General features: G+C 51.7%; 1 protein-coding gene across 1 annotated transcript in view; it reads left to right on the top strand.

Moving 5' to 3' along the window:
* The window catches only part of GTF2H4 (general transcription factor IIH subunit 4), a 62702-nt gene that overhangs the window by 5946 nt on the left and 31164 nt on the right, over positions 1-25592 (top strand). The window contains exons 2-3 of the mRNA XM_086920693.1: positions 945-1049; positions 4111-4242. Coding sequence (XP_086776819.1) covers positions 945-1049; positions 4111-4242 — 237 coding nt within the window. The remainder of the gene's footprint in view (positions 1-944; positions 1050-4110; positions 4243-25592) is intronic.

Raw genomic sequence — 25592 nt, 5'->3', positions numbered from 1 at the left:
GCCAAATACAAGGGGCCTGAACCGAAAATGCTTTTGTGAATGATACAACAGGTTTTGAATTTAACCCGTTGTCGGATTGGTAACCAATGAAGTTTTCCAGAAGGGGACGGGAGGGAGTTCTAGGCGGGGCATTGAGAACTAGCCTTGCCGCGGTGTTCTGAGCCACCTGTAGCCTGCTTAGCAAGTTGTCATTCACTGATATAAGGAGCCCATTACAGTAATCCAGGCGGCTAAGTACTAGAGCCTGGACAAGAGTTTTTCTGGAGGTGTCTGGTAGAAAAGGAAACGTGCGTCTCAGGAGTCCAATTACCCGAAAGCAGGACCCAGTTGTTAGATTGGCGTGTTCCTTTACAGACAGTCCTTGGTCCAGCTGAACGCCTAGGTTCTTCACCGTCTGCTTGGGACTAGGGACGGGGCCCAGATCTAAAGGCCACCAATCAGGCGACCACAGTAGTGGCCTCTTCTCCTGGAGTATGGTGAGATTGGTACTCTATACCCCACGCCTTGCCCTTCTCTCCAGGAGCTTCATCAGATAGGTACTCTATACCCCACGCCTCTGCCTCCTCTATGGGAGTATGGTCAGATAGGTACTCTATACACCACGCCTTGTTCTCTTTTTCTGGAGTGTGGTCAGATAGGTACTTAATACACCACGCCATGTCCTCTTTTTCTGGAGTGTGGTTAGATAGGTACTCTACACCCTACTCCTTGGCCTCCTCTCCTGGAGTATGAGAGGTAATCTATACCCCACGCCTCTGCCTTCTATCCTCGAGTATGGTCAGATAGGTACACTATACCCCATCCCTTGGCATCTTCTCCTGTAGTATGGTCAGATAGGTACTCTATTCTGCTAATGCAGATGTGCTGATAGTCATTGCAAAGATTGTTTTGTTCTTAGCCCCCTCTCCTTTTACTTTAACGTAATTAATCTCTCATCTTTCCAGTGAATTGCCAGGATTGGCTAAGAATTATGTGATGCGGATGCTTTTTCTGGATCAGCCCCTCCCGCAAGCTGCTGTGGCCCAATGGGTGAAAAAAGAAAATCACAAGTAAGTACAAAGTCATGTGAAAACAATTAAACTAATCATTGGTAAAAGCTTGCTATTCTTAAACGGCAATAACATTCTTATTTTCATGCCTGTCAAAGCTGCAATCAGCTCTTTGCCGCTGCAGACAGGAGTGTACTGTAAGCTGTCTTCTAGAGGTCCCTCAAGTTAGTCTCGAGTGCTTTCTATAGCAGGCAGTTACTGGAAACGCCATAGGCTTAACTAGCCCATTTTTTTACAAATGCCTCCTGAGGTCAGGTTTAGGCTGTACATACTGCTGAGATGTAGGATAGGTAAGGTAGATACGTTATGATAGGTAAGCTCTTATAGACATGGGAGATACGTCTTGTATGTACATTGTAGGTGTGGTAAGTAAGCATAGATTGTACGTAGGCTTGGTAGGTAATTATGCTATGTTTAGTATGGGCGGTAGGTCAGGTGTAATACGTTTGTTATAGTAGGTAGGTATTCATAGCATCAATGTTAGGTATGGCTGCTAGATAAGAAGGCATGTTAAGTTGGTCCTTAGGTTTGTTACGTATTGTAGTTCGGATAGTGTACATATATTGGGTATCCGTAATTATGTTAATTACAGTAGGTAAAAACGACAGGTAGGTTTGTTACGTATGGTAGTAAAGTAGCTTTGATACATTGGGCATAGTGGGTTGGTAGGCTACGTTAGGTTTGGCATGTAGTTTAGGTGTGACAGATTACATATGATCGTTTAATTATTGTTGTAAGTGATTTAGATATAGTAGGTAAGTATGGTACTCACGGTACAAACGTGCGATAAGTAAGTTTGGTCTGTAGGGTAAGGTTGGAATGATTAGTTAGATGTGGAATTTTTAGGATAACTTTGGTTTGGGCAGAAGGGAAGGTACACTTTTCGGTATGGTTGTTTAGTTACAGTTATGTTAAGTTGTTATGGCAAGTATAGTAGGGGTTCTAGGTAGGTTTTGTGCACATGGTGTAAGGTAGGTATGATAGGTTAGATATGGTTTGCAACTGTAGCAGGTCGGTATACTATGTTAGCTATTGTATGGTAGGTATGAGCTGTAGGTCATGTATGGTGGGCAGATATAGAAAGTATGTTACAATGGTTGTGGTAGGTGAAGTACGTTAACTATAGTAGATACTGTATTTTTGGTAGATGGGTAAATCTATTACTTATGAAGATAAGTAGATAATGTAAGTACCCAGGTATGGTGCGTAGGCTTGGTTGGCAAGATAGGGTAGTTATGTTTGGTATGATAGGTAGGTTATGTATGGTACCTTAGTTAGAGGAGTGGGTCAAGACTGTCGGGTATGGTCGATAGGTATGCATGACATTTATAAGTATAGTAGGTATGAATGGAATGGTAATTAGGAGGTATAGTGCATAGGTTGGTAGGTATGGTAGGTAGATTTGATAGATTATCTATGCTAGCTTAGGTAGGATATGTAGTTTAGGTGAGATATGTACGATATGGAAGATTGGGTAGGGTTAGGTAAAGTGATTAATGGTAGAAGTGGTAGGTAGATATGGTAGCTAGGTAGTTATTTATTGTAGCACGTCGGGTATGAACAGCTTAAGTATGGTAGGTAGTTGTTGGTTAAAAATAATAGGCTTGTAACGTGTAATATGTTAGTTATGATCCTTGAAGTAGATTAAGTGTGGTAGCTCGGCATGATAGACCGGATGTGTGTTTGTTGTAGGTTAGGTATGGTAGGTAGCTGTGGCAGGTAAGTAGCTATGATAAGTAGGTATAGTGTGTAGGTTTTGTAGGCATAAAAGACGAGGTATGTTCTGTTCAGTTTGATAAGTTATGTTTGTATGGTAGCACATAATAGCTTTTTTTGCCTTTACCAATTTCCACTATTAAAGCATTATCTAGATTTCATTGTCTAGACTTCTTGATTGCTTATCACAGATTTACACTTTCTTATGTTCTGACTAAAAGAGCACTCGCACTAGACAACTAGTGCTCAGTCATAGTTTCTATTTACTGTTCACAAGAAGCAGCAGATGTTTCCTCTAAAGGTGATATCAGTTTGAGTGCTTGGTTCAAGTTAGTTTACACTGCACTTATATTTTGTATGGTTATTGTGTTGTTTTCATTGTTTATTTAATTAGTATATGCCATAACTTATATGCAGTTTGTTGTCTAAAATGATTGAAAAAAAAGTGATGGGATGAAGTTATAATTTCCTCACAACTAATATTGTCTGTCCTCGTGTTTATTTAAGCAGTTTTTGTGAGAGTTTAGAGAGAAAACCTTCAAAGTGTTTGCGGCGGCAACGTTCTTGCCATGTGGGCTACAGGGCCTCCCCGGCGACGTCTCATGGCATAAGACCTTGTTTTAGAAGCACATTGTGAAGAATGTGCACCGCTGTGTTATATCTCCTGTCGGTTCTGTATCTGTCATGTCTGTCACCTGTCTCTCCTCCCATTCATGTATCACTCTTGTAGCTCTCCTGTCACTTCCCCTTCTCTCCTGTCTCTCTTTGTCTCTTCTGTAAGCTGTCTCTCCTGTCAGTGTTCAGTCTCTCTTGTCTGTCCCCTGTCTCTCTTATTCATGTATCTCTCCTGTCGATCCTCTGTCACTCCTGTATCTCTCCTGTCAGTCCTGTATATCTCCTGCGGGTCCCCTGTCCCTCCTTTCATTCATGTATTTCTCCTGTCACTCCTGTATCTCTCCTGTATCTCTCCTGTGGGTCCCCAGTCTCTCGTGTCACTTCTCCCTGCAGTTGATCCTAATTTGTATATTTCCATCTCCATTACATTTGTGACCTGATTTGCACTAAATAGCATTCCTCTGACGTGAGTTTTGCCTTCCCAGAAGTGCACCTCAGGCTTGTTTCTCCTTCCCCCTGCGGTTAATGATGCTGGAGTGGAAGGGAAGCACACACCCTAATAATTATTTTCGGTGCTGTCAAGTGAACTTTACAAGCTGATAGATGACCAGTCCTGCCTGGTGATTGGAGGGACCTGCTAACTGCCAACCACACATCTGATATTTCTTTTTCTTTAGTCTTGCTAATATTTATTTTGCTACCTTCACGTTTTCTGTTTTTAACTATTTAGGGAACATGAAGAAAGTACAGAGGTCCTGTCTGGCCTACGCCTGTGGCACACTCAGCAGCTCCCTGGGGGGCTCCAAGGGCTCCTGCTGAACCCCACCTTCAAAGAGAATCTTCGGATCGCACTGCTTGGGGGGTGAGTAGAACCTTTTTTGAGCCTGCTAAGAGTCTAGCGGCTGCGTTGAGACAAGCTTTTAGAGGGGAATTAAGATCTTAGGTAGGCCAGAGAGGGTTGAGCATCCGTATTCGATCCTAGAGATAACTAATGCCTGAACTGCCATTTTTAGGTCCGATGTATCTAAGAATGGTTTTAGTTTTCTCAAGTACCTCCGGTGAAACCTGGCATTTTTCGCCAAAGAGTTGATGTGGGCTGCATATTCCGGTTGCTGTCCAGTGTGATTCCAAGTGATTTGGCTGAGTCCACTATGGTCGGAGTGCAGTTCAGCGTGGTGATAGTCTTGGTCCATTCCAGTACGTCAGTGGTGCTTTTAGGAGGGGAAATTAGAGGAAACTCAGTTTTTGCGCATTTCGTTTGAGCTGGTTGCTGGTGATCCATTGTACAGTCCGCTTTAGGGCCTCATTCATTGATTTGATCTCCTCTAGAGATGAGATTTTAATGTAGATCTGAGTGTCATCAGCATACAAGTGGAAAGAGATGTTGGCGATACGCAGTATTTCAGCTAACGGTTCAAGGTAGTGGGTGAAGAGAGTTGAACCTTGGGGGACTCCAATCCTTATCGGAAAAGGAGAGGATAGAATACGGTTGACTAAGAATCTGTGGGAGCGGTTCTGAAGGAAGTATCTAAACAATTTGAGAACAGCCTCCCACTCAATTTTCAAGCTGTCTAGTAGTTTCTCCTGGTTTACTGTGTTGAATGCCAATGATAGGTCCAACAGAATTAAGAGCCATGTTTTGCCTTGGTCAGGAGCTTGGAGGGCGTCATCTACAATATGGAGAATATTAGTTTTAGTGCTGTGATCTGGCCTGAAACCAGATTGGCAATCGTTTAGCACGTTGAATTTGTCAGCGTGTTGGCTCAGTTGATGTTGCGCACATTCCTCAACTACTTTCACTAGAAGAGAAATATTGGATATTGGTCTGAAACTTTCCGGTTCAGCTGGATTCATTGTGGGTTTTTTTAAGATGGGGATGACTTGACCAGCTTTTAGAGAGTCCGGTATGGACCTTTGCGTTAGGGAAGCGTTGATCATTGTAGTCCAGATGGGTATGATAAATTTGGTTGGTTGTGGCCAAGCAACTTGAGGGGAGCGGGTCATTGAAGTGATTGTTCGGTTTTATGGAGACTAGAATTTTCGAGATGGAGTGGCCGAATGTATGATTAAACAACTACCACTGTAATAACGAGTGCCTTAACCACGAAGGCTAAAAAACGAAAAAATCCTATCCACTATGTATTCAACCACGAGTTACTGAACCACGAAAATTAATCCATTGCCAAATAACTGGAATCGACAGCGTCCTTTATATTAATAGGCAATGAGCACTGGTTGAATTTGCTTTGAGTCATTTCAGTTTATTGGCCCATAACGCGCTACCTCCCGTAAGAGGGTGCAACAGCACACTTTGCAGACAGCAAACTGAACGTTACAATGCATTTTGTTCTAATGGCTGAGGAAATCCCAGCAAGGTAGCGAGTATTTGGAGGAAAATAAATTAAACCAAGAGCATGAAGCACTGCTGTGAGGGGCTGAGCTGGCCAAAAAAGGCGGATGCTTGTGAGCTTAAACCAGTAAGTCCTGTTCATTAGACATTCATTTTAAGGTTTTTCAAAAGACCCTGGAAAATATGAGACCCTGACACACTAACAGCGTATACTTTAAACTGACTGAACATGCATCAACATGCTAAGAACGACGTCAAAACACCACTTTTAGTGGTAAGGTTCCTTTAATCCAGCAGTTTCACACTTGAATAAAACATATTAAAAACAAGCACTGGCGTTACCAATAGGTCTCGCAGTAGGAAAGTTGGAGCTATTACAATTGCAAATAACAATGCCTTTTATTTTTGTTTTCATTTTAAAAACATAAAGGGCTTTGTCATTTACAAAACCAATAGCTCCAACTTTCCTACTGCGAGACCTATTGTGCACTGCACAGTCTGGGTGAAAGTGGCACTGCGTGGGTGTGTGTGGCTTTGAGTGAGTGGCGTTGCGTGGGTGAGTGGCGTTGCATGTGTGAGTGGCGTTGCGTGTGTGAGTGGCGTTGCGTGTGTGAGTGGCGTTGCGTGGGTGAGTGGCGTTGCGTGGGTGAGTGGCGTTGCGTGGGTGAGTGGCGTTGCGTGTTTGAGTGGCATTGCATGGTTGAGTGTGGCGTTGTGTGTGTGATAGTGTGCTTGCTTGGGTGTGAGTGGCGTTGTATGTCTGAAAGTGGTGCTGTGTGGGTAAAAGTGGCACTGCGTGAGTGGCGTTGCGTGGGTGAGTGTTGTTGCGTGTGTCAGTGGCGTTGCATGTGTGAGTGGCGTTGCATGTGTGAGTGGCGTTGCGTGTGTGAGTTGCGTGGGTGACTGTGGTGTTGCGTGGGTGACTGTGGTGTTGCGTGGGTGAGTGTGGCGTTGCGTGGGTGTTAGTGGGCTTGTGTGGGTGTGAGTGGCGTTGCGTGGGTGTGAGTGGCGTTGCGTGTCTGAAAGTGTTGCTGAGTGAGTGAGTGGCGTTGTGAGTGGCGTTGCGTGTGTGAGTGGCCTTGCATGTGTGAGTGGCGTTGCGTGTGTGAGCGGCGTTGCGTGTGTGAGCGGCGTTGCGTGTGTGAGCGGCGTTGCGTGTGTGAGCGGCGTTGCGTGGATGAGCGGCGTTGCGTGGATGAGTGGCGTTGCGTGTGTGAGTGGTGTTGCTTTGAGTGAGTGGCGTTGCATGTGTGAGTGTTGTTGCGTGGGTGAGTGGCGTTGCGTGGGTGAGTGGCGTTGCATGTGTGATTGATTGATTGAGGACTACAACTACCAGTATGCAAAGGGAAAACAGCATGAGATTTTTTGTTAGTAGGAAAATAGGAATGAGTTCTTTGTTTTGAATCCAAATAACGTGTCTAATACAGCCTGAAGTGGGTGCCTGCCCTTAGTACATGATTATTCCAATCTCCTGCGAGTCCCACATGACACGCCTATAAAGACCCCTCATGGTGGCGGCGCACCGGGGACGGGGCACCTCTAGGGTACTAAATGTCCCTCTCAACACAATGGCGGTCACCCAAGTTGCTACGAACTGAGCACACTAGTGCGTCTAAAAGAACCTCTGTCTTCCTGTTATTCTGCATTTGCCGCCAGCACTTCATAGGCGATGCACACACGCTGCTGCCGAGCAGCAACACTGAGCTTGAAACACCCGACTCGGCATAGCTACAGCTGTCACCAAAACGAACTGCTCTCGCAAGAGTTTGCACACCGCAGTCACTCCAGCTGAACACATAAAGGAAGTGGAAGGTAGGAGGCGTTTATGAACACAAAAGAAGGACGACAAAAGCACCATGGATAAAGGCTACCGATGAACTAAAATGAAACCAAGAATAAAACAACAAAAACAAACAAACAATGGCAAAGGAAGTACGCCTGAGTTCAATGTTCTAAAGCATGTAAAGACAAGTAGGCAAGCAAAGGGGGCGGGTAAGTCTTACGGATGGGGGCGGGAGAGCCTGGTGGGGGGTCGGGATGCTGATTAGCGAGATGCTCGTTTCTAAAGCATGTAAAGACAAGTAGGCAAGCAAAGGGGTCGGGTAAGTTTTACGGATGGGGGCGGGAGAGCCTGGTGGGGGGGCGGGAGGCGGATTAGCAAGATGCTCGTTTCTAAAGCATGTAAAGACAAGTAGGCAAGCAAAGGGGGCGGGTAAATCTTACGGATGGGGGCTGGAGAGCCTGGGGGGGAGGGGGGCGGGAGGCGGATTAGCGAGATGCTCGTTTGTAAAGCATGTAAAGACAAGTAGGCAAGCAAAGGGGGCGGGTAAGTTGGGGGGCGGGAGGCGGATTAGCGAGATGCTCATTTGTAAAGCATGTAAAGACAAGTAGGCAAGCAAAGGGGGCGGGTAAGTTTTACGGATGGGAACAGATGGCCTGGCCGTGAAGCAGGGGGCGGGGCAGCGCTGGGGAAGCCTGTGGGAGGGTGATTGATGCCTTTGGTGTGGGGAGGGAGGAGAGCCTTTTGCGAGCCTGAAGGGAAATGCTGCCGATGCGCGTGCATGTTTAATCACGTGGTTCACGTGAACTGCATGAAAACCGCGGGGCTGAAAGCCCTTGGTTTGACGATGATTTTCGCCACTTGAATTCTCGCTCCGCTCGATGCGCTTGCGCGCATCGATAGGTCGCGAGACCTAAAAACAGCCAACCACCCACATTGAACGTTCGCCTCGAGCACAGGTCATCATGGCATCATTGAAATAGAAACCTACAGTGCCATCTACTGGCCTCACAAAGTAAATTAAAACAAAGTTTATTATAATAAAAACATAAAATATAGTACGTTAATGTACAAATCAATTTAAAACAACTATATTTCACTTTTTTTTACAAAATTGAAAACAGTAAGCGAAAACATAAAGAAATATATATCATTATTGGCTTAGGAGGTCGTGGTTCAGGTCCAGTATTGGTTTAGGAGGTCGTGGTTTAGTTACAGGTAGTTGTTTAGGATTCGTTGTTAAGCCCACTCGTGGTTACAATTTCGTTATTAAGGCCGTTTCCCGGAGTGGTCGTCATATAGCTTGATGGTGGACCACTGTGCTTGTTTTTTGGGTACTGCCTTGTGGGAATGTGTAGATAGAAGGGTCTCTGGAAAAGGAGAACGGACGCTAGCGGTGAAATTCAGCTCGTTTCCGAAGAGTTGATTTTGGCTGTAAAGACGGAGGCGAACTCATCACAGGGGTTTAGGGATTTTGTTACTTCTTTAGAGGTTTTTGCCAGTTTGTTTGATTGCTGTTTAGCCATTTCAAAGAGCTTACGAGGTCTGTTCTTAGACTTCCGATCTAAAGAATTCTTTTTTTGAATTGAGGATGCTCTTGTTGGACTTATTTCTGGTCTTTTGGAGAAGTTTTAGTTGGGAGGCGGAGGGGTGTTGTCTCCAATTTCTTTCTGTTAGCCGAAGAATTCTCCTTTCATTAAGAAGGGACCCGTTGAACCAGGGATTTTTGTCTTTAACCTGAGATCTTTTTAGTTTTAACGGGGCTAGAGAGTCAATTATGTCAGACATTGTTGAGTTGTAGTGCTCAGTAAGTTCGTTAACATTTGATAACTTTGGGGGAGAGCCTTCTCGCAACGCGCTGCCAGTTTCTCAAAGTCTAGGCTTTTGGCGTCCCTAAGCCAGAGTTTCGGTTTCACTAGTTGTGCTGATCTTTACTTGTGTCCGCCCGGTATTAGGAAGGTAATAGCGTGGTGGTCTGACCAGTCACAGGGAGCAATTGAGTTTAGCCTGACCGCCGTTGTCTTAGGGATGATCCAATCCAGCATGGATCCTTTCCTGTGAGTTGGTAGAGTGCAAGCTGGAGAAACTTGATTCGTAAAATAGGAAGTCTTTGAGGGCATTGACCTGAGGGTCATTAAGGCAGTTCCAGTGAAGACTAAAGTGCAGTAATAATTTTCATAGGTGATCCATGAATGTGTCTTTAAATATTGTAGGATTTGCCTCCTGCTGCATTCAGGCATGATCCTGCCATACTGGTGAGAGAGAAGAAAAAAGGTAAAGCAAGGTGAACGATTTTTGTCTGATTGAAAGAGTGATTCTAACACCTTTCTCTGTGATTTCCCTAGATAAGATAGAGGAGATAGAGTGAGAGAATGCAGGTTACGCATACTAAGTGGTGCTGTCCACTTACCTTGCAGCTTCCCTAGAGTTCAGGTCGGGCTATCCAAAGGCAGAGATGATCTGAGGATGGACTAATCGGGAGAAATAGGAGTAGTGTGGCTATGATTCTAATAAAATCCCTATCCTGTGTTGTAGGGAGTAATACGACTTCCCTTCGATATGCAGGGTAATCGCATAGGACTGGCAAATGATACGAGGATCCAAGGACAGAGGACCGTAAATCGGTTACAAGAGCCCGCTTGCCTGAGCCTGGGATGTTTAAAGATGGCCGCTATGTTGCAAGGAGTGACGGGAGTAAAAAGTCCTATTTTTGTTTCTGAGGCCAGGTAGCTTGGGCCTATAACCATTCTAGTTGCTGGCAGTCCATGAGGAGGGATGGCCATTTTGGATACATGAGAGAAAACGATAGAGATGGAACAGCAGGGAGGCCATTTTGAGATAATGGGAGAACAAATAGAAAATATGGAGCCGCAGACCTACTCAAAAACAAGGCCCTGTCAAGGACCAGGACTCGATACTCTGGAAGGCTGCGGGCGCCAACCTGTCCCGCGCTTCTACTTGCACATTCCAGTGACAGGCTAAAGCAGAGGTCTTCAAACTTTTGTAGGTCGAGCCCCCCCAGCTGAATTTTTTGTAGATGTTGGGCCCCCCCATCACCTGACGAAAATTTCTGGAATCTGGTACACTTCATAATCGACCGCCACACACATATCACGGGCCATATCCGGCAAATAATGTTCAACTCTATAAGAATGTTTAGTAAACTGCAGGTTTGTGAGTGGGTGTGGTGAAATGACAGAGGCTTTTTACACAGCTCAAAACACAATTTTCCAAGATAAAATGTGTGCAAATTCTTTTTACTAGGATGCTTTGTTTTACACATGACATAGATTAATAACACCACCAACATGAATGTGACGGGTGTGCCGGTGTTTAGACACATTTAGACTATCTATCTGTGGGTGGATTTTTGCTTCTGCCATCCTCAGGTTGTGCTCCACATCCAGTCTTGGAGGACACTTAGTCTTTAGTACCGCAAGTGATGAGAACCTGATCTGATATAAATAGGACGAGCTGAAATGCAAGGGAGTTTTGATAGCAGTTTCTCTCAAAGCTGAATATTATCTTGAGACATTTTCATCCAAAACTTTGACTGCAAGGGGGACAGTGTTATCAGATTTTTCAAGCACTCCCTAGCTCAGAGTTGGTACACGAGAATCAATTCTTCTCTAGAAACCGTTAACAAACGTTTTAGGCAGCATTATAATGGGATAATTACCCACCAATCAGTTATGGACCTGAAGACAAAGGTGAAAGTCCGCAGAGAGGGCGCTGAACAAGCACTTAATTGGGAATTCCTAAGTGGTTCGCTATATTGCTTGCCTGAAGCAGTGGAGGTTTAGGACACATTAGGCTTATGTTTAAAAAAAAAAAATAGAACTGATAATAATTGAATGATGTTGCCTATTTTACTTCAGAGCAATGTTGTCTGACAGCCTTTGTGGTGGCTGGGACATGTTAAGGATTTTGAGTGCCCTGGGCCAATACTATTTTGGGGGCTCCTGTTCGGAAGAGCTTTGAGATTAAATTATTCACTTTCAGCTCTGCCATACCATCTTTAGCCGGGCTACTAACAGTGCACAGGCGCTATGGTCGAAATTCTAAAAGTGTTTACATCTAATATTCAGAGATAGTGATGAGTGTTTTCACTGTTGTAACAAAGCAGCAGCCCACAAATTTTGCAGCAAATAATATCTCTGATATCCTCCAATTTCTCATATGTGAGGACTCCTTTTGATCTAAAATAAACTTTTTTATGGTTGTTGCATAAAACAAAAACATTTCTCTGCAAATAGTAATAGACTCAAATCAATCACATTAAAAAGAAATGAAACAAAACGGTATTTACACCTTTCTGGCAAAACATTTTTATTTTTATAGCACTATTCATTGTTTACTCACATTCAGTTCTTTGATCTGCATAGTACACGTTCTTTGTAGCAGGTATATTAACCCTCTGTGATGTGTGGGTGGCAGGAGTACCATGTGAGTGCAGGGTGAGCCATGCAACAGTGTGATAGTGTAAGAGGAGTGACTGCAGGGTGAGTGAGGTGACCATATGAATTTGCCTGCGGATGTAAGTGCAGAGTGGGACGAATGAATGTATGGTTAGTGATGGTCTTATTTGCGCGAGATTGCAGATTGAGCAGTAAGGAGGACAGGTGAGTGAAGTGTAACATGAGTGCAGGGTGAGTAGTTTGCTTGTGTGACAGCAGGGTGAGGTACAGGGTGAATAGCGCAAGTGCATTGATCGAGTGAATTGTGTGAGTGCAAGGTGATCAGTGTGTGCGTTGTGATTGCTGTGAGTGCAAGGTGAGCATGAAAGTGAAGGGCGAGAATGAAGAGTAAGTTGTCTGAATGCAGGGTACATTACCAGACACTTGCAGTAACTCAGCATGCTACTGACGACAGCGTAGGGTTTAGTATATGTTAAACTGTTGCTATTATGGCATTAACGAGGGACCAGGGTGGAAGAAATAAATGTGCTGATCTTACAACAAACTTCCAGTTTTATGATTAGGGTTGCCAGCTCATTATTTTGATGTCCCAGGCAGTACAAAAATAAAAAATAGTCACCAAAAGCTGTATTGTCAGCACTTGTGTGTGCATACCTTGAACAGCATATATAAATAGAAGCACTGTTAATTGTGTTCTAGGGCTGCCTGAATGATCCAGGACTGATAATAAAATTGAACAAAGACAGAAAAGTCACATTACAAATGTATACATACTTCTTTATAAGCATATTTATTGTCAAGACAATGAATTTGCATTCTGTTTAAACATATGGCTGGCTGGCATTTTTCTTTTGGCTACTTGAAGCCCTGTGTAAATTTACAAGAAACGTTGTTTCCTTTTGCTAAGAGCTAACCTTCCCAGGACAGGGTTAAACTTGTAGAGTTGAAATACTTCAGCTGCAGTGGGAGGCAGGATGTCTCCTCTGCTAAAACTGAAAGCAAGGAACAGACGGTCATTTCAGCTGCAGTGGGAGGCTAGGACTCTCCTCAGCTATGAAATCAAACGTGAAGGAACAGGACTGTCTTTTTCCTCACTTTCGTTTTTAGCAGGAGACTCGTGCCTCCCACTGCAGCTGAACCATTTCAGCTCTGAGAATTAACCCCCTCCTAGGACAGTTAACTCAGTTAACTGGATGGATGGATGGATGGATGGATGGATGGATTGGGTTTTTATAGAGCGCGATAGCTACCCGGAGGCGTCCTAGCGCTAACTCAGCTCTTTACATCACAAAAACACGCTCTTCGTGCCTAATCTATTTTCCCGCCCTCCCCCCTCCAACCCTCTGTTACCGGAGCTCTACAATAAATTTTTAAAAATCCCATTTTAAATGGGTGAAGACTTGCGACTGGGACAGCAAAACCCCAACAAAGGAAATACCTTGGTGTGGAGTGCGCGCCCCCCCTGAGATGATGTTGCGCCCCCCTGGGGGTGGGAGGGGCCCACAGATTGAAGAACTCTGTAATAAGTACATGCTGGAATGAGTGCAGACCCAACCAGCATGCGCGCAGAAGCTCTGTTTAGGGTCCACAATCCTCCATGAAGACAATCCAGTTGAGAGCGAGGCTCCCACTCGGGAGCACAACAAGCAGCAGGCCCCAGGCGGGTTCACAGCCCGCTCCTGGGCTGGATCCGGCAGGGAACACTAGAAACAGGAAGCTGCCTCCAATGCAGGGGTCCTTGAGCCACGGTGGCGGTCTCAGAGAAGAGGGGTCAACGAGCCGTGGTGGAGAGGAAACCAAATTTCCGAACCATCAGCAAATAGGCCGCAGCGAGTAGCATGTGGCGGCCTCTAATGAGGAGTTCGTGAGCCACCCAGGAAGAAGCCCGAGTTGATGCTCCGGAGTCAGGAACAAGCAGGGAATGTCCCCTTACGGGGAGCTCAACCTGCCCCCAGGCGAGACCCGGCAGGGATCGTGAGCAGCGAGCGGCGACCTCTGACAGAGGTCGCTAGAGGAAACCCCCCCTGGCTGCACCTGGCAAAGATCGTAGCAGCAAGAGGCATGGCAGCAGGCGGTGGGGAGCAGGTCTTTTCAGGGCTGCACCGTGCAAAGGTTGAGAGCCGCCCCTGTGCTAAGCTGCAGGCAGTCGACCAGTCTGGGGTGAAGCAGGCACTCACCGAATACCAGGCATCCCAGCTCCGACGCCGCAGGCCCAAACGCCGCAAGGGAGACCAATGGGGCTGATCTCTTCCAAGAAGTCCACGACCTCCACCTTCACTGCAATCACACTATCCTGCAGACAACACCTGAGCAGATGACCCAGCAGCCTAATGTAAGAAAGTGGGTTCCTGTTGCAGTAACCCCCCCCCCCACACCCCACTTTTTGCCTGATACCTGATGCACTTTTCCTTGGTGTGCCCTGGGTCCCTGCCAATCAAGTACCCAGGGCCTGTGTTCCTTCCCTAAAAACTGTACTAAAGCCTAAACCCAATTGGCATCTCTGGCCACATGTCAGCCCAGTAAATGGCACCCTAGGTACCCAGGGCATTGTGACCAGAGAAGACCCCTAAGGGCTGCAGCAATTATTGTGCCACCCTTAGGAGCCCTGTACCCTGACACACACACACTGCCTTTACAGGCTGAGTGTCCTGGTGCAGAACTGAACAAAGATTTGACATGGCACACATCCCTGTATGCCATGCTCACAAACCCTCTGCCCTGGCATACATCAGCCACCCTTCTAGTTGGGTGCCTGTTGGACAGGGACCTGGAGGGTCGGCCGAGGACAAGAGGAGAGGCCTCCGGTGAGGGCCGTCTCCAGCAATCGTACCGACAAGTAACTTCCCCCCCACAGACGGACACCACACAAGGATAAGGTTAACACTCTTTATGTACGTTTCCTGAAGTAAGGATGTCAACGATACAGTGAGATCGGGACACGAGGGTCCTCTCAATTCTAGTCTCTGGTAGGGAGAGGGGGTAGCGGGACAGTCTTGGTACCGATCTGGTACTGAGGTGGCACGATGAGTAGCTCACAATCCTCGAGCTTGGAGTTCTGGAAGGTCGGGCCGCGGCAGCGCCAGCAGGCTCGGATGATCAGTCTCACTTGAAAAGGGCCGCAGCAACGCCAGCCGGCAAGGGCGATGGTTCACACAAGGATGGGCCGCGGCAGCGCCAGCAGGTCCCGACGAGGATGTAGGTTGCAGAGGGCCGCGGCAGCGCCAGCAGGTCCCGACGAGGATGTAGGTTGCAGAGGGCCGCGGCAGCGCCAGCAGGTCCCGACGACGATGTAGGTTGCAGAGGGCCGCGGCAGCGCCAGCAGGCAGGACGACGATTCACAAGGCAGGGCTGCGGCAGCGCCAACAGTCCGTCAAGGATGAGTTCTTCGAGGTGTCTCTCGACTCCAGGATTCAACTGCCTTCCTGCTCTGGAGCTGCCCCAGTTATAGGTCTGGCCCCCTTTGATGTCCGGACCCTCGCTCTTGGAGGTCCGGGATGAGGGAGTCCAGACACCCAGCAGGGGGGTGGAGCCTGCGCCCGGGGAGGCTGGGGGCGATCACCACCTGGCGGGGGAGAGCCATCGACACTCCTCTCTCCCATTAACCTGCCAAGTGGTCTCTTCACCTCCTAGGTGGATGGTGGTGCCTCGATGTCGGGGCCTGGCCAGGCCCAGGGTTGGGGTCGAGCTGAGGCCACGCGGCCTCGTGGCCAGTGTCCAAGATGGCGGCTGAGCCCGGGCAATGTTGCTGTCGGTGACCCGGGTTAGCCGATGCTGGGATGTTCGGAGCAGGCGTCCCGTGGGGGGACGGGTTGCGGGTTGCTTCTGTGGGGTGCCGGGGTAGTTCTGCTGGTGACCCCTTGTCCGGGATACAACTCAACATAAATTCAGCCAGGGCGACACCTGACGCCTAAAACACATTCAGCGGGGTAAGGAAGACATGAGCGTCAAACACATTTAGCGGGGAAAAGGGGACACATGATGCATCCAACACATTCAGCGGGGCAAGGAAGGACACTATTATCGTTGATTCAGCAAGCTCCCCATCCCAGAGAACTTACACTCCATTACTCAGCACACCTCAACATTCATCCACACCCCGTCCCCTAGACTGGTAAGACAGTTTTCCACCGCCCCTGATTCCTCAACCTGACCCTTGTGGCACAGGTACCATTACTCTAGGGAAGGGACAAGGACCACACACTTGAACACAATTACGCAACTACTACTGGATCCCACCCTTCTGGTGAATTCAGAAAACCATATTGCACTAGGGAGATTATTTACCCTCCCAAGCTAGGGACACCTAACTCACAGTGTATACTCACACATTTTTCCACAGAACGGACATTTAAGTAACCTTAAAAAACTTTCCACAGAACAGACATTTTTAGCAACCTGACCTGGCCCATGTGGCGCAGGTATCATTACTCCAGGGAAGGGACAGGGCAGTAGAACTCACTCTAACCAGCATAGACATCCATGAGGCAAGGTACACGACACAACAGAGGCCCCTATCAGCAGGGCAACACATAAGAATTCTCAGTATCACTTTGATGTTAGTCAGTAGCACCCCATAGGCCAGATGGCCTTCCTGAGGCAAGGGCGCCTTAGAGTCTCGATGTCCAGAGTGGGCTGCAAGGGGCCCGGGGCAAACCTAAACGTGGCAGCGGCCCACTAAGTGCTGGGCCGCTGAGGGACTTGGACATAGCCCTGCAGGCTTGGGGGGACAGGGGGGCAATGGTGGAGCCTCTCGCAGGGTCAGGGACACGTGGTGGGGCCTCTCGGGGCCCAGGCAGGGCCAGGGACACGTGGTGGAGCCCCCTCAGGGCTCAGGGGTAAGGACACGTTGGAGCCGCCTCGGGGCTCGGGGGGCCAGGACACGTTGGAGCCTCCTCGGGGCTCGGGGGGCCAGGACACATTGGAGCCTCCTCGGGGCTCAAGACAAGAACTGTGGGCAGGCGGGGCCCCCCTCGGGGGACCCGGCATCAATGGGGGCCCCCGGGGGCCGTGACGGAGCCTCGCGGGGCTCAGGACAAGAACTGTGGGCAGGCGGGCCCCTCCTCGGGGGACCCGGCATCACTGGGGGCCCTTTGGGCCTTGAGGCACATGCGTGCTCGCGCTGGAGGGGAGGGGCGAGCACCGACAATGTGCTCCGACGCCCCGCCTCCCCTCCGGCAGCACTCACCGGTCGGTGGGCAGATGCGCCGGTCCTCCTCGCTCTCCGGGGCTCCCTCTCGCTCCTGGGGGCCCCGGGGGGGGAGCGGCAGTGGTCCTGGTGGGACGCAGGGGCGCGGAGTAGGCTCCCGCCGACCCCTGCCTTCGCGGCTCTCTCCGGTCGTCTCCACAGCTCCCCGGGCCGCCGACCAATCAGAGCGCGGCCCGGGGAAACGTCATCAGCTCAGCCCGGGCCGACAGCCAATCAGAGCGCGGCCCGGGGGCAGGCTTCACGCGGGGTCCCGGGCTGCGGCGGTGAACACAGGGGAAATTGACGAGGGCCCGGCTCCCTCGATAAGGCAGCCAGGAAGGAAATAAAGCGAGGTAGGCACTCGCTGGGGGCTCGGGCCCCCTCCCACGACAGGCAGATGCCGGGTGGGCACCGGCTGGAGGAATAGAGCGCTCCCAGCGCTGGGGGCAGAACGGCAGCGCCTCGAGGCGCTAGGACAGCCGGATGGCACTAGAGGCCGGGAGGAAGCGCCCCAAGGCGCTAAGACAACAGGAAAGTGCTCCCAAGCGCTAGAAGCGGGAATGAGCGCCCCAAGGCGCTAGGATAGCAGGAAAGCGCTCTCAAGCGCTAGGGCCATAGAAAGCAGGGTCCATAGGAAGCCCAGGACTTCAGGGGGAGCACATCAGCTCTTAGAAGGGAAAAAGGGACATCAGCAGTTCAGGAGCAGGGCAGGGCCCAGGGAGGCCAGCCAACACTGAGCCCACGCAGCAGCAGGACCCAGGTAGGGACCCAAGCAGGAAGAAGAAGAGAGAGAGAAGTGGGCCCACCCTCCTTTTATACAGGAGCTTCCTTTGTCTCCAAAAGGGGCAGGCAGGGAGAGAACCAGCCAGAACTGGTTATAAGGAATTTCAGGTTACTGGCCAGGCCAGGGGCACTGGACGCACCCCAGGGGGGTGGAGCCAGCCTGGTGGGGGAAGGCCCGGCCGGCTTCAGCAAATCAGGCGCCAGCACACCTACTGCACACACAAACCAAGGTCTAGAAGTGGCACTTCCCTTCTAGTCACACCCATGCCGCATACATCATCTTGTAGCATTCAACCTCACGAGCGCATACATACCAAACACGACCCGGCACGCCCCACGCATCAGGAACTACCAGAGCCACATACATTCCCCATGCATTCCTATGGGAGGCAGGTCTCTCTCACCACACACACACTCAGAAGGGGAATCACCATCCCCCGGACACATATAATAAGCACAAAACTTCAGGGGTGGACCTGCCAGACGGGCCAAGTCCAACAAAGAAACGTACATAAAGAATGTTAACCATATCCTTCTGTGGTGTCCGTCTGTTGGGGGGAAGTTACTTGTCTGTACGATCGCTGGAGACGGCCCTCACCGGAGGCCTCTCCTCTTGTCCTCGGCCGACCCTCCAGGTCCCTGTCTAACATTGGTGGCCAGCGGCGCGATCCGAACCAACGCGTAATCGTACAGAGAGTAACTCACCCCACGACTCAACCCCAATGACAACAAAAGAGAGCGGATCCACAGAGAAATTCCAGATGGAGAAACTAGAAGATTACAACCATCGAGAGCTAAAGCAATTTTGCATGGAACAAGGCATTGCTACCACCGGGCTGAGCACGAAGGAGGACTTCAAACACGCCCTAGAAGCTTGGGCAGAAACGGGTACAGCCGTAACCCAGAACTAAAACCTCGAGGCACCAGAAACAAACACCACTCCGACGGAAGGAAGGAGAGCGGGTCTCTCCCTGGAGGAGATCCAAGAACGAGAGAAAAGCAGACTCCACGAATTGGAGTTGGCACGGCTCCGGTTGGACGCAGAGCTGAAATTGGCGGAACCAAAGATAACATTAGAACACCTGCGGCTCCGGGAGGAGCGGGAAGAGAAACAAAGGCAGAAAGAACTCGAAGAGAAAAAACTGGCATACGAACATGAGTGCAAGCTAGCAGAAATAGAGATGCGGAAACAGAACAAAGACCTCGGGGTGCCCGAGCGCCCGCACACCCCGAGCACTGCCGAACCAAAAGTCCACCTCCCCAAGGATGTCGTCAGAGAGTATTATCGGAACGACGATATCCAGCAGTGGTTCAAGGCCTACGAGATCGCCATGACCTCCCACCGGATTGATCGAAATGACTGGGGAGCCGGGCTATGGGGGAGGTTCGTCAATGAAGGGCGCGACGCCCTGCTGCAGCTCCCGGACCACCAGATGACATCCTATGAACACATGAAAGCCGCCCTCCTCACTCGATACGGACTCACACCCGAGATGTACCGCCAGAGGTTCCGTGACTGCAAGCGGATCCCGGGTACAACTTGGGTGGAGTATGTGAACTATTTCAGCCGAGCCTTCGAGGGGTGGATCAAGGGTAGCCACGTAACCACCTACGAGCAACTCTTTAACCTCATTGTGTGGGAACACCTCTCCAACAATTGCTTTGTCGAGCTCAGGCAGCACCTCCTCGACAGTAAACTGACGGAACCTCGGCAGCTCGCCGCCGAAGCTGACCGGTGGGAAAGCACTCGAGTTGCCCGAAGTGGGCCAAGTGAGCCAAACAGAACCAACCAAGGTCCCCATCGCCCCCGAGGAGGAGGAGGCCAGGGCCGGGGCAGAGACGCCACCCCGGTAGCTCCCGCCAGCAACACCCCGCCCCCGGCCGGTAGGGGAAACACCCCGATGCGTCCAGGGTTCCGAGCCAACGTTACTTGCCACCGGTGCCAGCGGACCGGCCACTATGCCAACGACCCTAACTGCCCGAAGAACCAGAGTCCCATACCCCACCAGGTCGCTGCCGCCGCACTAGGAGAGGAGCAAGCTTCCGAAGAATATGAAGAGTACGAACAAGAACAGCCTGAGTGGGAACCCGCCACCATGATCCTGGCTTGCCTAGGGGAAAGAGACATGATTCCGCGGGCTCCCCTACCCGCCAACACGAGGAAATACAGCCAGTGGGTGAACATTAATGGACGCAAGGCCGAAGCCCTGCGTGACACCGGGACCAGTGTGACGGCAGTCCGCTGTCATCTGGTAACCCCGGAACAAATCTTGCCTAACGTTCTTTGCCCCGTCCGAACCGCTGACAATGCGGAGAGCCTGTGTCGGATGGCCTGCGTCCCCTTCGAATGGGGAGGAGTGTCCGGTATGCTAAAAGTGACTGTCCGCGATGATGCCCCGGTGGACTGCCTCCTGGGAAACGACCTCGAGAGTTCCCCCTGGGCAGCCATTGAGAGAAGAGAGCACCTGGGGATGTTGGGCCTCCCGGACTGGGCCTGCGTAACGACCCGGTCCATGGCCGCCCGCACCATCCCCAGTCCCGAAGAACCCGAATGGCCAGCACCGCCTCCCCCGATCCTCCCAGAGGGGGACGCCCTCAGTACTGATCCCCCGGAGCAAAGCCAAGAAGGGCCCCCTCAGCTCCAGGATCTTCCAGAACTGGCCCAGTGGCGTCAAGAGGGGGGGCCCACCCAAGAACAATTCCGGCAGGAACAGAAGACCTGTCCCTCCCTCGAGGGACTCCGACAGCAAGCCCTCGCCCAGAGCGCAGGAGACACCGCAGGGGCACACTGGATCTATTGGGACAATGACCTACTGTACAGCGAACAAAGAATTGCTGAGTTGGGGGCCAGCGGGGTGCTAGTGGTGCCCCTCCGCTTCAGAGACTTCCTTTTGAGCTTAGCGCACGATGACCCCCTTGCTGGGCACTTGGGACAAGACAAAACTTACAACCGCCTGGTGACCCACTTTTACTGGCCCAAAATGCGAAATGATGTCTCCAACCACTGCCGGGCCTGCCCCACCTGTCAGGCCAGCGGGAAGAGCGGCCGAAAAATCAAAGCACCCTTGCAACCATTTCCCGTTGTCACCACCCCGTTCGAACGAGTGGGAATAGACATTGTGGGGCCCCTGGGCCCCCGAACAGCACAGGGGCACCGGTTCATCCTGGTCCTGGTGGACCACGCCACCCGCTATCCCGAGGCCATTCCCCTCCGGACCGTAACAGCACCAGTGGTAGGCCGAGCCCTAATGGGGATCTTCTCTCGAGTGGGCTTCCCCCGGGAAGTCGTCAGCGACCGGGGCACGAACTTTATCTCCAAATACATGAAATCTCTCTGGCAGCAGTGCGGGGTTACCTACCGGTTCACGACCCCCTATCACCCACAAGGAAACGGACTGGTCGAACGGTTTAACCGCACTCTCAAGGGGATGATCATGGGCCTGGAAGAACCCCTACGTCGCCAATGGGATGAGCTGCTCCCGCGCCTCCTCTTCGCCTACTGAGAGGTCCCCCAGAAATCCCTCGGGTTCAGCCCCTTTGAGCTCCTGTACGGGCACCCTGTCCGGGGGCCCCTCAGCCTGGTTAAAGAAGAATGGGAGATGACCCCCCAGAAGACCCCCCGGACGTGTACAAGTACCTCCTGACCCTCCGCAACCAGACCCGGCGATTCAGGGAACTCGCCAAAGCCAATCTTGAGGCCAGTCAGGAGGACATGAAGAAATGGTACGATCAGTATGCCTCCTCCATTGAGTTTGAGCCGGGTCAGCAAGTATGGGTGATGTCCCCAGTCGAACCTTGTGCCTTGCAGGACAAATGGACGGGGCCCTTCAAGGTGATTGAGCGCAAGGGCCCTGTCACCTATCTGATAGACATGGAGTCCCCCCGGAACCCCCTCCGGGTCCTCCACGCCAACCGACTCAAGCCACACTTCGTACGCTCAGAACTCAGCCTGCTGATGGCCACAGATAGTGGGGCAGAAGAAGACTCCGAGCCCCTCCCTGACCTACTGAGGACCCGTGAGAAGGATGGCTCGGTGGACGGGGTCCGACTCTCCGAGGCCTTGACCCCAGAACAACGCCAAGACTGTCGGGCTCTCCTGCTGCAATTTGCGAACCTGTTCTCACTCACACCAGGGGTCACCCCCTGGTGCCTCCACGACGTGGACACTGGGGATAGTCCCCCTATTCGACACAGGGCGTACCGAGTGCCGGATCGGGTGCGCGCCTGCATCCAGGACGAAGTCTCTAAAATGCTCGCACTCGGAGTCATCGAGCCTTCCGACAGCCCCTGGGCCAGCCCAGTCGTACTGGTCCCCAAAGCTGCCGCCCCGGGCACCACCCCCGAACTCAGATTCTGCATAGACTATCGGGGCCTGAACGCTGTCACCCGAACCGACGCTCAACCCATTCCCCGGGCAGATGAACTGGTTGACCGCATGGGGGCTGCCCGCTACCTGAGCATCTTCGATCTGACAGCGGGCTACTGGCAGATCGGCCTCACCCCCAGAGCCCAAGAACGATCCGCCTTCTCTACCCCGGATGGTCACTACCATTTCAACATGATGCCATTCGGCATGAAAAACGCTCAAGCTACGTTCCAACGACTCGTGAACCAGGTATTGGCGGGCCTCGAAGATTTCAGCGCCGCCTACCTGGACGATATCGCTGTATACAGCCGTCACTGGGCAGACCACCTTCACCACCTCCGAGCGGTCCTGCACGCCCTTCAACAGGCTGGCCATACCATCAAGGCCAGCAAATGCCAGATTGGCCAGGGATCCGTGACCTACCTCGGACACCAAGTGGGGAGCGGTCTGGTGGCCCCCCTCCAGCTCAAGATCGCTGCCATCCAGTCCTGGCAGCCACCCGTCACCCAAACCGAGGTCCGAGCCTTCTTGGGGCTCACCGGATACTACCGACGGTTTGTGAAAGACTATGGCAGCAGTGTGGGGCCCCTCACAGAACTCACATCCAAGAAAAACCCCAAAACCGTCAACTGGACCCCGGACTGTCAAGCGGCCTTCGAGAAACTGAAGGCCGCCATGTGCACCGCCCCTGTGCTCCAAGCCCCCGACTACAGCCGGGAATTCATCGTCCAGACGGACGCCTCGGATCATGGCATTGGGGCAGTCCTCTCCCAACTCAACACCGAGGGAGTCGACCAGCCAGTGGCCTTCATCAGCCGACGCCTGCTAGCTCGAGAACAGCGCTGGAGCACCATCGAGCGGGAGGCCTTCGCCGTAGTGTGGGCCCTCAAGAAGTTCCGGCCCTACCTCTTCGGTACCCATTTCCGGGTACAAACAGACCATAGACCCCTGCAATGGTTGATGCAGATGCGGGGGGAGAATCCCAAACTGTTGCGATGGTCCATCTCCCTGCAGGGGATGGATTTCACTGTGGAGCATCGTCCAGGCCAGGACCACGCCAATGCGGACGGCCTGTCACGCTTTTTCCGCCTCGACGAGGAGAGTACCCAAGAGGATGGGTGACTCTCCCCGCCTTCAGCTGGGGGGACGCATGTTGGACAGGCCTCGTGCACGGCTCGCTCCCTCCCCGCCTGACAGGGCCCGGACACCGGCTCTCCCGGGGTCACCAGCAGAACTACCCCAGCACCCCACAGAAGCAACCCGCAACCCGTCCCCCCACGGGACGCCTGCTCCGAACATCCCAGCATCGGCTAACCCGGGGCACCGACAGCAACATTGCCCGGGCCCAGCCGCCATCTTGGACACTGCACCACGAGGCCGCGTGGCCTCTGCTCGACCCCAACCCTGGGCCTTGCCAGGCCCCGACATCGAGGCACCACCATCCACCCAGGAGGTGAAGAGACCACTTGGCAGGTTAATGGGAGAGAGGAGTGTCGATGGCTCTCCCCCGCCAGGTGCCGATCGCCCCCAGCCTCCCCGGGCGCTGGCTCCACCCCCCTGCTGGGTGTCTGGACTCCCTCATCCCGGACCTCCCGACCTCCAAGAGCGAGGGTCCGGACATCAAAGGGGGCCAGACCTATAACTGGGGCAGCTCCAGAGCAGGAAGGCAGTTGTATCCTGGAGTCGAGAGACACCTTGAAGAACTCATCCTTGACGGACTTTTGGCGCTGCCGCAGCCCTGCCTTGTGAATCGTTGTCCTGCCTGCTGGCGCTGCCGCGGCCCTCTGCAACCTACATCGTCGTCGGGACCTGCTGGCGCTGCCGCGGCCCTCTGCAACCTACATCGTCGTCGGGACCTGCTGGCGCTGCCGCGGCCCTCTGCAACCTACATCGTCGTCGGGACCTGCTGGCGCTGCCACGGCCCGACCTTCCAGAACTCCAAGCTCGAGGATTGTGAGCTACTCATCGTGCCACCTCAGTACCAGATCGGTACCAAGACTGTCCCGCTACCCCCTCTCCCTACCAGAGACTAGAATTGAGAGGACCCTCGTGTCCCGATCTCACTGTATCGTGGACATCCTTACTTCAAGAAACGTACATAAAGAGTGTTAACCTTATCCTTGTGTGGTGTCCGTCTGTGGGGCGGAAGTTACTTGTCTGTACGATCGCTGGAGACGGCCCTCACCGGAGGCCTCTCCTCTTGTCCTCGGCGGACCCTCCAGGTCCCTGTCTAACACGACTACCACTGTTCCTTCCACCTAGGGTCCGCACCCTCAGGTTTGCCAGAGGTCACGGGCAAGAATGCCCCACCCTACCTCTACTTCTGAGGTTCCGCGTTCTCCCAGGAGAAACGCCCTCAGAACACACTTTCCTACCAGTCTTGGAACTTCCTCCCTCCACTGGTCTTCCACCTGGGAACTAAGCGTTTAGCTCTCCCCTAAAGCAAGCCGCGGCCGAGCCAGCAGGTCTTCCTTGACCGGGATACCGCTTAACATAAATTCAGCCAGGGCGACACCTGACGCCTAAAACACAACAAGATGAGCCGCGGCAGCGCCAGCAGGTCTCAGTGTTCAGCTCTCCCCAAGGCAAGCCGCGGCAGCGCCAGCAGGTCTTCCTTGTCCGGGATACAACTCAACATAAATTCAGCCAAGGCGACACCTGACGCCTAAAACACAACAAGATGAGCCGCGGCAGCGCCAGCAGGTCTCAGTGTTCATCTCTCCCCAAGGCAAGCCGCGGCAGCGCCAGCAGGTCTTCCTTGTCCGGGATACAACTCAACATAAATTCAGCCAGGGCGACACCTGATGCCTAAAACACATTCAGCGGGGTAAGGAAGACATGAGCGTCAAACACATTTAGTGGGGAAAAGGGGACACATGATGCATCCAACACATTCAGCGGGGCAAGGAAGGACACTATTATCGTTGATTCAGCAAGCTCCCCATCCCAGAGAACTTACACTCCATTACTCAGCACACCTCAACATTCATCCACACCCCGTCCCCTAGACTGGTAAGACAGTTTTCCACCGCCCCTGATTCCTCAACCTGACCCTTGTGGCACAGGTACCATTACTCTAGGGAAGAGTCCGCACCCTCATGTTTGCCAGAGGTCACGGGCAAGAATGCCCCACCCTACCTCTACTTCTGAGGTTCCGCGTTCTCCCAGGAGAAACACCCTCAGAACACACTTTCCTACCAGTCTTGGAACTTCCTCCCTCCACTGGTCTTCCACCTGGGAACTAAGCGTTTAGCTCTCCCCTAAAGCAAGCCGCGGCCGAGCCAGCAGGTCTTCCTTGACCGGGATACCGCTTAACATAAATTCAGCCAG

The sequence above is a fragment of the Lissotriton vulgaris genome, chromosome 5 (genome assembly GCF_964263255.1).
Source record: "Lissotriton vulgaris chromosome 5, aLisVul1.2, whole genome shotgun sequence".
NCBI classification, from domain to species: Eukaryota; Metazoa; Chordata; class Amphibia; order Caudata; family Salamandridae; genus Lissotriton; species Lissotriton vulgaris.
This window is presented reverse-complemented; position numbering and strand designations above follow the sequence as displayed.